This window comes from Rhinichthys klamathensis, unplaced genomic scaffold (genome assembly GCF_029890125.1).
Source record: "Rhinichthys klamathensis goyatoka isolate OS25496 unplaced genomic scaffold, OSU_Roscu_1.1 h1tg000999l_1, whole genome shotgun sequence".
NCBI lineage: Eukaryota > Metazoa > Chordata > Actinopteri > Cypriniformes > Leuciscidae > Rhinichthys > Rhinichthys klamathensis.
In genome coordinates this window covers 42,107-54,487 of record NW_026607297.1, presented here as the reverse complement: position 1 = coordinate 54,487, position 12,381 = coordinate 42,107, and the positions used below count along the sequence as shown (strand labels likewise).

At 42.6% G+C, this 12,381-nt stretch overlaps 1 protein-coding gene across 1 annotated transcript; it reads left to right on the top strand.

The window, feature by feature from the left end:
• The first annotated feature begins 481 nt into the window (after positions 1–481).
• Positions 482–7,791, top strand: fam83fb (family with sequence similarity 83 member Fb). Its single transcript, XM_056244528.1, has 4 exons — positions 482–1,100; positions 4,206–4,370; positions 4,924–5,045; positions 6,742–7,791. The coding sequence occupies exons 1-4, from the start codon at positions 483–485 to the stop codon at positions 7,391–7,393; spliced, it is 1,557 nt and encodes a 518-aa protein (XP_056100503.1). The 5' UTR covers position 482; the 3' UTR covers positions 7,394–7,791.
• Positions 7,792–12,381: the final 4,590 nt, after the last annotated feature.

Sequence of the window (12,381 nt, the reverse complement as noted above, 5' to 3'; positions counted from 1 at the left end):
TGTATCCAGCCTTTTATCAGTTTGTCCACCATGCTATTATTTCGCCCACTCTGTTATTATTTTGTCCAACCTGTTAAGCAGTTTTGTTTTAACAATAATTTCATAAAATCAGCAAAAAAAAAAAAACCTAATAATTCAGTGACAATGAAAATTGTTGAGTATCAATTGTGTAGTACTTTAATAAGTAAACAAAAATGCATTTTAGGCATTTTTATCTGTCCCTAACATGGTGGATATTTTTTATCTTCCTTTTCCTTTTTGTTTAATTTACCAGAGCTTGACCAGAATATTTTTTCAATTGTTTTACATCAGCCCATCACGTCTACACACAATTTTCTTTTAATAACTTTTTCTTTTTTTGTTTGATTTTCTACATTTTACAATGGCCAAAAGGCAAGATGACCCAAATACAAACACTTAGTCCTGATGTTATCGGTCAGCCTTTGATGAAGACCTGACCAACCCTCATGTTGGAGTCATTCATGCTCAAACAAAGTTGCCCTACTAGCGCTGTATTTCTCGTGAACTCCGCCCACGCGCAGAGCTACACCTGCCCGCGAGCTCGAGCTCAGGTGAGACACTCGCGCGCGCCGCATTCCAAGCGCGTGAAGGCGAGCAGGAGGTCGCGTCGCGTCATGGCGGAGTCGCAGCTCATGTGTCTGGAGGACGGGCTCATGCCCACCGCGGTGCCCGAATCCCAACCTCGGTTCTACTACAGCGAGCAGCAACGCGCCGCCCTCGAGAAGCTCCTCGAGCACGGAGACGGCGCGTTCAAGACCCTCCTGAAGGACGAGAAGAGCCAAGACTTTCTGTCGGCGCGGGAGATCAAGACCATCACGAGCTCCTTCGTCAAATATCAGCGCGAGGACGACGATGGAGGGGCGTCGGAGAACCAAGCGAAACGCGACGCGAGCGGCTCGATGCGGTCCACATACTGGCCTCAGATGTCGGACACTGAGGTTCCTCCACTGGACCTCGGCTGGCCCTCATCAGGGCTCTTCAAAGGGGTCACCCGAGTGTCTGTGTACACACACCCGCCCAAAGAGAACAGCCCGCACATCAAGGAGGTGGTCCGCAAACTAATACAGGAATCATGCAAGGTCAGCCCTCATTATATTAAAGAAATATGCCTTATTTTGAAATATCATGTCATGTGACTCTGAACCAAAGTAAATCACTTTAGTTGCTACGGTAAATGATAACCCAGCGAACAGAGAACGTTCTGTCAAAGTTATGAACAAAGTTCTTCCAGTAACAAAAATTGATTGAAATGCTAGGGAGTAAGTCGCTTTGGATAAAAACGTCTGACAAATGCATAAATGTAAATGTAATAGAACGTTCTTTCAACGTTTTCTGGTCTTTTAATAATGTTCTGAAAACGTCAGCACAAAAACATCATTCATGGAATTTTTTATTTTTTTTTAATGTAGTTGAACGTCTTTTTTTTTTTAAACGGTGGTTCGCAAACTAATACAAGAATCCTAAGATCAGCGCTCATTATATTAAATAAATATGCCTATTTTGAAATATCATGTCATGTGACTCTAAACCAAGGTAAACCCTTAAATGATAACCCAGCGAACAGGGAACGATCTGTCAAAGTTATGAACAAACTTCTCCCAGTAACAATAATAGAACGTTCGTTCAACGTTTTCTGGTCTTTAATAACTTTCTGAAAACGTCAGCACAAAAACATCATTCATGGAACGTTTTTCTAAAACATTTTATTTGGAAGTCTAATGTTTTTTGTTTTTTTTTATGTTCACTGTAAAAAGTGTTCAGTTCACTTACTTAAATTTTTTTAGTAAAATAGTTGCCTTTAAAATTATTAAGTAAATAAATGTAATGCTTAATTTAAAAATGTGAACTTGACAATTCCACATTACTTAATTGTTTCGATTAAGCATGAAGTTTATTTAACTAATAATTTTAAGGCAACAGGTTTCCTCAATTATTTTTAAGTTAAGTCAACTGATCACTCCTTACAGTGTTAATACTTTTTAGATGCTAAAATCAAAAGTAACGTTCCCATAATACTTGCAAAATGATAAAATAGCCTAGAGAAAACTGTGATTACCGCGGTAAATAAGGGGATTCCTCGTCACTATGATCTTCACTTTCTCTTTTCACTCATTAGCCGACTCTGTAAATGTCAGGTAAAGTTGCACCTCATGTGGTTCACATCTAAATGAAGTGGTTTATTAATTAATAACTGATATTTAGGGGCCCGATCGTAAATGTCCTGAAGCTATAGCGATAACTCCGGAGGATTCCTGCTGGATGTTTTAAGATCTTGTTCAGACTTGATTTCTTCTGAGTTTCAGAGGAATGATCTGAACACTGAGTCACTGAGCAGGAAATGATGCGGCTGGTATTCTGCGTTCTGCCGTATTAAGATCTGACACACCCTTTAATAAAGAACTGATATGTCAGTGGAATAGATGTTCTTGTTTTGGTGATTTCTCAGGAACTTCACAGACGAGTCGCACCAGATTCCAGAGAGGGACTTTCTCTCGTGTTCAGAGATCATTCTGCTATCTTATCTGTCTTAACACATAAACAATAACCCATAAAGAGATAAAGATGCCCTTATTTCCTCCGTGTTGCATTTATTGTGGCTTTAGAAACAAAGTAAACTCTGTGAGCTGGCAGATCAGAAAACTGAGAGAGTGGGAAGGAGAAAGTGAAAGCTGTGGAAAAATTCTTCTGAACTGGGTGTGAATCAGCTTTACATTCACAGACAATAGTTTCAGTTTGTAGTTTAACTGAAATCCAGATCAACACACACTCTCACCCGCACACACTCTCTCTCACACACACACACACACACACACACACTCTCACTCGCACACACTCTCTCACACACACACACACTCTCACACATGCACTCTCACACACACTCTCACCTGCACACACTCTCTCTCACACACACACACACACTCAGACACACACACTCTCTCTCTCACACACACACACAGCCACACTCACACACACATGCACTTTCCCACACACTCAACATACGCACTCGCACACATTCTCACACACTCTCTCTCTTACACATACTCGTACAATCTCACATATACACACACACCCACTCACTCACTCACACACACACACACACAGACACACACACAGACACACACACCCACTCACTCACTCACACACACACACACACACACACACGCACACACACAGCCACACTCACACACACATGCACTTTCCCACACACTCAACATACGCACTCGCACACACTCTCACACACTCTCTCTCTTACACATACTCGTACAATTTCACATATACACACACACCCACCCACTCACTCACTCACTCACACACACACACACCCACACACACACACACACATCTGATCTGGAAACACACTCTTTATTCCTCTGGGCCGAGGCCATGAATTATATCAGATTGCAAAGACTTCTGAAGTCATATATATGATGTTTTGTGTGAGAAATGAACCAGAATTTAAGTCAATATTTACAAAAATCTCAAATGTCATTTTCATTCAGATTCAAAAATCATGTGTTACCAGCTAACAAAAATATATTCTAAGAAAATTTTTCTAACGTTCCTATTAAGATGAAAACAGCACTTCTGGATGTTCAAAATGTCCAGTAAAAAAAAAAAAAAAAAAAAAATTTAAATGTTTGTTCTTGGTTGTGTGAACGTTCAGGAAACATCCCATTCCGTCATTCTTCACATGGAACGTTACTTTTGAATGTTCTCTGAACGCTCTGAAACAAGTAGTTACATTTAAAAAACATTCAATGAACGATGTATAAATAATGTTTATGTGCAGATGTTTTGAGAACATTCTTACAGACGAGATAACTCGAACGAACGTTACAGGAAGGATGTTACGAATGTTCTATTAACGTTACAGGAAGAACGTTTGTTCATGACTCTGACTGAACGTTCCCTGTTCGCTGGGATGAGGACGGTCGTTTTGGACAAACACACTTTTCTTTCCTATAACGTCACATTTAAACCCAAAATTTCACAGGAAACACTGAAGCTTGTTCTATAATGGGGCTTCGGGTCCGACACACACATCAGGATAGTCTAGTCAGAGGCAGATGATGTCACGACTGTTCCTGGTTCATTTACCGTGCCGTATCACTGCAGACGTGTGTGTGTGTGTGTGTGTGTGTGTGTGTGTGTGTGTGTGTGTGTGTGTGTGTGTGTGTGTGCAGGTCGTGGCGATCGTGATGGACCTGCTGACCGACCTGCAGATCCTGCGGGATCTGTTCGAGGCGTCCAAGCGCGGCGTTCCCGTGTACATCGTGCTGGACGAGCTGGGAACGCCGCACTTCCTCGACATGTGCAACCGGATGCAGGTCGGAGTGAAGGAGCTGCAGGTACAGGACCTGTTCCCAGATCAGCCGCAGATACAGACACTTTACTGATGCTTATCCTCGCTTACAAGCGTCCACTCTGTCTCTATTGTGTTTTACACACACACACACACACACACACAAATCAAATGTTAAAAATAAAAATAAAAAAGTATTTAGTCTTCACTGCATGAATTAAATATAAATTGATTCATATTAAAAATAAAAAAAGTGATTCAGTCAAAAGCAGTGAGTATTTTTTTTTTATTAACATTAATGAAACGGATGGCAACAGTTTATGAGGCTGCTGTCCCTTTAAGAAGGAATGCACAAATGTAGTTACACATCCGACTTTCTCCCGTTTGTCTCCGTTCGCGTAGGACATAACACACTCTGTTTACATTGAATATTGAACGTCAATAACCTTAAGTATACTGTGAAGTGTAACACTTTAGAAAATCGATTTTTGAAATTTGTGAATCGATACAAATTGGTAGAAGATAGAATCGCGATTCATATATGAATGGAGTTGTTCGTTCTGGTTTCACGGTGACTGTAATGGCTGGTGTTTCCTCAGAACGTCCGGACCCGGAGCGTAAAGGCTGTCGGCCTGAACCTGTCGTTGGGGAGAATCCCGGGAAACGTCCACAGCAAGTACATGCTCATCGACGGAGATAAAGTCATGTTCGGAACGTACAGGTGAGCGTGTGTGTATACTCTCCTAATAATGTGTGTGGTCTCTGATATTGATTGCTGTGTGTGTGTGTGTGTGTGTACCTACTTATATTTTGGGGACAAGTTTTTACCTAGAAGTGACCAAAACCAGAATAAACCCGACAGGGAGATCAGCATCAGGTCTTCATCAGCCCGACACACACACACACACCTGAAGGGGTTTATTCTGAGATCTCTCACACACACACACCCAAAGGGGGTTTATTCTGAGATCACACACACACACACACACACACACACCTACACCTGAAGGGGTTTATTCTGAGATCACACACACACCTACACCTGAAGGGGTTTATTCTGAGATCACACACACACACACACACACACACATCTACACCTGAAGGGGTTTATTCTGAGATCACACACACACACACACACACACACCTACACCTGAAGGGGTTTATTCTGAGATCACACACACACACCTACACCTGAAGGGGTTTATTCTGAGATCTCTCACACACACACACCCAAAGGGGGTTTATTCTGAGATCACACACACGCACACACACACACACATCTACACCTGAAGGGGTTTATTCTGAGATCACACACACAGCTACACCTGAAGGGGTTTATTCTGAGATCACACACACACACACACACACACACACACCTGAAGGGGGTTTATTCTGAGATCACACACACACACACACACACACCTACACCTGAAGGGGTTTATTCTGAGATCACACACACACACCTACACCTGAAGGGGTTTATTCTGAGATCTCTCACACACACACACCCAAAGGGGGTTTATTCTGAGATCACACACACACACACACACACACACCTACACCTGAAGGGGTTTATTCTGAGATCACACACACACACCTACACCTGAAGGGGTTTATTCTGAGATCACACACACACACACACACACACACATCTACACCTGAAGGGGTTTATTCTGAGATCACACACACACACACACACACACACCTACACCTGAAGGGGTTTATTCTGAGATCACACACACACACCTACACCTGAAGGGGTTTATTCTGAGATCACACACACACACACACACACACACATCTACACCTGAAGGGGTTTATTCTGAGATCACACACACAGCTACACCTGAAGGGGTTTATTCTGAGATCACACACACACACACACACACACACACACCTGAAGGGGGTTTATTCTGAGATCACACACACACACCTGAAGGGGGTTTATTCTGAGATCCCACACACACACCTGATGGGGGTTTATTCTGAGATCTCAAACACACACACACTCTCTCCCTGAAGGGGTTTATTCTGAGATCACACACACACACACACACACACACACACTCTCACCTGAAGGGGTTTATTCTGAGATCACACACACACACACACACACACACTCTCACCTGAAGGGGTTTATTCTGAGATCTCTCACACACACACACACACCTGAAGGGGGTTTATTCTGAAAACTCAAACACACACACACACACACACACACACACACACACACACACTCTCTCACCTGAAGTGGTTTATTCTGACCAATCATAATCAAGCATTCCACAGAGCCGTGTAATAAGATAATAATAATGTCTGTTGTATCTGATATTGATTGCTGTGTGTGTGTGTGTGTGTGTGTGTGTGTGTGTGTGTGTGTGTGTGTGTGTGTGTGTGTGTGTGTGTGAATCCTGCAGCTTCTCCTGGACCTCTTCCCGCATGGACAGGAACATGATCACGGTGATGTCCGGACAGGTGCTGGATTTCTACGATAACGATTTCCGAGAACTTTACGCCGTGTCGGACAAACTGGACCTCTTTAAGGAGTTCCACCTCAATAAGCCTCAAACGAACACCTTGTCCCGCGCCGCCGTTCCCAAACGCCCCGTAGCCGCCACTTCCCGATTCCAGGTGAACCTCGGAGACGTCAAAGTCCCGGCACACAAATACCACAACCCGAAGTACCTGTTATCGCTGGGACAGATCCCGGGACCCACGGCGCCGATGCAGGACTTCTTAAACACCATGGATCCGCCCGATCCCGAGAATCCCACGGAAGAGCTGGAGAACCTCATGCCCATTCCCTCCGAGACCGGGAAGAAAAAGTCGTGCAAGAAAACCAAAACACTGTCATTGAAGTCGAAGGGGTCGTGGTGGAGGAGACAGAAGAAGGAGGCGAGTGAAGCTGTGATTGAGGAAAACACACCAGACGACGCGTCCAAACACACACTCCCCGCGGATCAGAGCTCGGAGGACACCAAACACACACTCCCCGCGGATCAAAGCTCGGAGGACACCGGGAAAAAGAAGAAGAGAGGACTGATGAGCATTTTTAAAAAAGCAAAATGAGGATTATCCTTTAAATGAGCCGCTGTTTTTACCAGTGCATCTGTGCCGTGTTTACAGACTGACCTCACTTTAGACTTTCTGTGTGTGTGTGTGTGTGTGTGTGTGTGTGTGTGTGTGTGTGTGTGTGTGTGTGTGTGTGTGTGTGTGTGTGTGTGTGTGTGATATGATCAGTGTTTACGGGTGTAACGATATCCTCATATCACGATACTGAACTCACGATACGATATTATTGCAATACTTCAAGACATATGGTAAAAGGTTAACAAAAAGATGTACTGTTGATTAAAATGCTGTATTTAGTATTATTATGGGTGTAAATGAATAGTCTTGGACTTGGTGCTGGAAACCCAACGCAGGACAATAAAGACACCAGAATAAAAAATATTCATGGTTCTGAAGCTGAAAATACAGAATTATTTAATTTTAGATTAATATGCTTTACTCTGACTAGATATATTTAAAATATTGTAAGCCACTTTTTACTGGTAACAAGACATTTGGCATATTCCCTCACAAATATTCCCCCATTGCATTATTATACATTATATTCAACATTATATTGTAGTACTGACACTAAAACTCTGTAAACTTGAATTTTTTCACAGTCATTTTTATTTTGGGTGAACTATTCACGACACATATCACTATCCACAATATACACTCACCTAAAGGATTATTACGAACACCTGTTCAATTTCTCATTAATGGAATGATCTAATCAACCAATCACATGGCAGTTGCTTCAATGCATTTAGGGGTGTGGTCCTGGTCAAGACAATCTCCTGAACTCCAAACTGAATGTCAGAATGGGAAAGAAAGGTGATTTAAGCAATTTTGAGCGTGGCATGGTTGTTGGTGCCAGACGGGCCGGTCTGAGTATTTCACAATCTGCTCAGTTACTGGGATTTTCACGCACAACCATTTCTAGGGTTTACAAAGAATGGTGTGAAAAGGGAAAAACATCCAGTATGCGGCAGTTCTGTGGGCGAAAATGCCTTGTTGATGCCAGAGGTCAGAGGAGAATGGGCCGACTGATTCAAGCTGATAGAAGAGCAACTTTGACTGAAATAACCACTCGTTACAACCGAGGTATGCAGCAAAGCATTTGTGAAGCCACAACACGCACAACCTTGAGGCGGATGGGCTACAACAGCAGAAGACCCCACCGGGTACCACTCATCTCCACTACAAATAGGAAAAAGAGGCTACAATTTGCAAGAGCTCACCAAAATTGGACAGTTGAAGACTGGAAAAATGTTGCCTGGTCTGATGAGTCTCGATTTCTGTTGAGACATTCAGATGGTAGAGTCAGAATTTGGCGTAAACAGAATGAGAACATGGATCCATCATGCCTTGTTACCACTGTGCAGGCTGGTGGTGGTGGTGTAATGGTGTGGGGGATGTTTTCTTGGCACACTTTAGGCCCCTTAGTGCCAATTGGGTATCGTTTAAATGCCACGGCCTACCTGAGCATTGTTTCTGACCATGTCCATCCCTTTATGGCCACCATGTCCCCATCCTCTGATGGCTACTTCCACCATGTCACAAAGCTCGAATAATTTCAAATTGGTTTCTTGAACATGACAATGAGTTCACTGTACTAAAATGGCCCCCACAGTCACCAGATCTCAACCCAATAGAGCATCTTTGGGATGTGGTGGAACGGGAGCTTCGTGCCCTGGATGTGCATCCCACAAATCTCCATCAACTGCAAGATGCTATCCTATCAATATGGGCCAACATTTCTAAAGAATGCTTTCAGCACCTTGTTGAATCAATGCCACATAGAATTAAGGCAGTTCTGAAGGCGAAAGGGGGTCAAACACAGTATTAGTATGGTGTTCCTAATAATCCTTTAGGTGAGTGTATGTTCCAAATGCTTTGGTTTTAGTTAGTTATTTGATGCTATAAAAACAGGGTATACGCGATGATTGACAGCTGTGTGGGCGGGACCTTTGATACCATGACTCCGCCTCTGAAACGCTACTGCGCAGACTCGGGCTCCAAATGACATCAAAAAAAAAAATCGGAGCAAGATGTCAACTGATATTTTGGCTTCATTTTTTGATAGTGGAAGAAAGTGGAGACACATCGTCCATCTTTTGTTCTACAGTCCACAGGATGATAACATTTTTGGGTCCGTGTCATTTAATGAAAACCATTGGCTTGAACCACACGCAAACCTCGCCCACTAAAGTCAAATCAGCCAACCCAATGGCAGATGAACCATGTACGAAATGATTGACAGGCAAAGAAACTCACTCAAAATAGTTTTTGATTGACTTAAAAAGTTCCCAGGATGACTTGAATGCACCATTATACCTCACTGCTATTGGCCAGGTATAGACTAACAAACAGCTTACAGCAGCTTTCATAAGAGGAATGCCTTGTCCAAATACACACACTGCGGTCTTGGCCACTTGAGAGTGTGTGCATGCATCAGGAATTAAGTGTGCAAGACTGTCCCATGTCTTAAAAGTGCAGTGCCCTTAATGCACACTAAACCCACAATGCGCTAAGCGTATCCCATCATGCATTATGTTTGGGAACTCGTGTGCCCCGAAATCGCGAGATGTCGAGGAAAACATTCCACTGTATTTTAAATTAATTGGATCGGATGCATATAATTTGGTAGTAAAAACAAAGTGTTGCACATTTTATTTGTGCAAAGATGTGTAGGCCTTTTCTGTACAACATTCGCAATTGTTTTTATCACTTAGAAGCACCACAATTTTAAATTTGTGTGTTAGTTACATAGCGACTACTGAACAGACATGTAGAAGTTTATTTTAAAATGCACAGTATTGAAAATATAATAAATAAAAGCTCTGTGAACACTTGCATTTTTGTAAGACTATAAGCGTGTCCCATCGAGTAATCAAATGTTTTACACACACTTTGCAGTCTTAACGCCTACTTGAACACTTGGGTCAAAAAGGGGAAATTATATCATGCAAGTAGACAAGAGCAAAGACCGCAGTGTGTGTGTGTGTGTGTGTGTGTGTGTGTGTGTGTGTGTGTGTGTGTGGACAAGGCAACAGTGCTGTATACACGGGCTCGGGCGCCCTCTGATGGCGGATCTGAGTATTTAGTGCATCATTTCAGACTCAGGATAAAGCATAGGCACGGACAATAGCATCTCACAAACTTCACAAGAGCACATGACGTGCGTAATTTGAGCCACGACCAGAAATGCACTTCCGCTTCTATTCAGTGTGACAATTTTTGGCCGGATATGTGTGTGTGTGTGTGTGTCAGTGCCAGTTTTCTGTGACCACAAAAAGGATTGGTGAATTTACTGCAACAGCTCTAAACAGGAAGTGAACACATATAAGATGCATATAATAAGATATGCTATGCAACCATTAAATAATGTCCAGTCTGTCAATGATAGCTTCAGTTTACCGTCCGTTACAGAGACTTGAACGCGTTTCAGGCCTCAGATGCTCCTCATGATGATGATGATGATGATGAAGGAGAAACTCCTCATGTGTTGCTGGTTAGAGGTGATTGGGGTCATTAGCACCACAGATCAGCATGAATCTGCCACCGGACCTGCATGAAACCACCAGCAGACCCACATGTTCATGTTCCGATGGAGGAAGTGAAAGCGATGAGGTCATATCTCGTTTCCCTGTTGCGTGAACAAACGCCAGCGCGGGTTCATCCTGTCCTTCAGATGCTGGAAGATTCTCTTCCCGTTTGATTTCTCTTCTGACACACACTGATCTTCTACATGCACTTCCTCTAAAACTCTATGAGATCACGTTTAAGACTTTCATCAGTCCAAGATCTGATCGAGTGTGTGCGGTATGAGTGGTGTGTGTGAGAGAGTGTGTTTGAGCGGTAAGTGTGTTCGAGTGGTGTGTGAGAGAAAGTGTGTGTATGTGTTGTGTATAAATGACACTGTGTTGAGTGTGAGAATAACCCTGAGCTTCTTCTTCTAAAACTCTATGAGATCACGTTTCAGACTTTCATCAGTCCAAGATCTGATCGAGTGTGTCTGTGTGTGAGGTGGTGTGTGCTGTACCAGTGGTGTGTGTGAGTGAGTGTTTGAGCGGTGTGTGTGTGTTCGAGTGGTGTGTGTGTGAGAGAGAAAGTGTGTGTTTGTGTATGACACTGAGACTGTGTTGAGTGTGAGAATAACCCTGAGCTTCTTCTTTTAACAAAACCGACGTCAGGGTTTTCCCGACAGCTCAGATGTTTGTTTCTGCTCAAACTAGAAAAGCCTACATTTAATAAAAGACAATATATCAACACATTTGATCACAAATAACTTTAATTAAATAATCAACTGTACAATGCATCACCTATAATCATTTATAGGATATAATATATACAAAATACATTTTACATGAAAAACATTTTCTACAAAACGATCAGAGTAAATGTGTTTGTTCTGAGTGTGTGTAGGAAACAATCCATCAGATCTGCTGCCTCATTACTACACTGTCATTGCGTCATCAAGAGACTCACACACACACTCACTCACTCTCTCTCTCTCTCTCTCTCTCTCTCTCTCTCTCTCTCTCTCTCTCTCTCTCTCTCTCTCTCTCTCTCTCTCTCTCTCTCTCTCTCTCTCTCTCTCTCTCTCTCTCTCTCTCTCTCTCTCTCTCTCTCTCTCTCTCTCTCTCTCTCTCTCTCTTACACACACACACTCATACACACAAACTCTCACACACACACACACACACACACACAGACTCTCTTACACACACACACGACACAACATGTGGTCAGATGGCAGAGGCATGTTGGCTTTAGATAATAACTGTCTTTCTGGTGATTTTTGTATCACTTGTATTCAAGTGCACAATTATAATAGCTATGTTTCCATCCACCTCTTATTATCAGAGTTTTGGGATACCATATCACATAAAAAAAACGATTGTAATAAATTTTAAAAATGCGCTCAATTGAGAATGTTAGTTTTTTTCCCGATAAGAAGACGTGCACATAAACTAAAGGAAACACATTTACTGAATAAA

Excerpts from the sequence above, each read along its gene's own strand:
- fam83fb (XM_056244528.1), top strand. The coding sequence starts at position 483 with ATGCTCAAACAAAGTTGCCCTACTAGCGCTGTATTTCTCGTGAACTCC. Across the intron at positions 1,101-4,205 it reads TAATACAGGAATCATGCAAG|GTCGTGGCGATCGTGATGGA; the intron begins GTCAGCCCTCAT and ends GTGTGTGTGCAG. Across the intron at positions 4,371-4,923 it reads TCGGAGTGAAGGAGCTGCAG|AACGTCCGGACCCGGAGCGT; the intron begins GTACAGGACCTG and ends GTGTTTCCTCAG.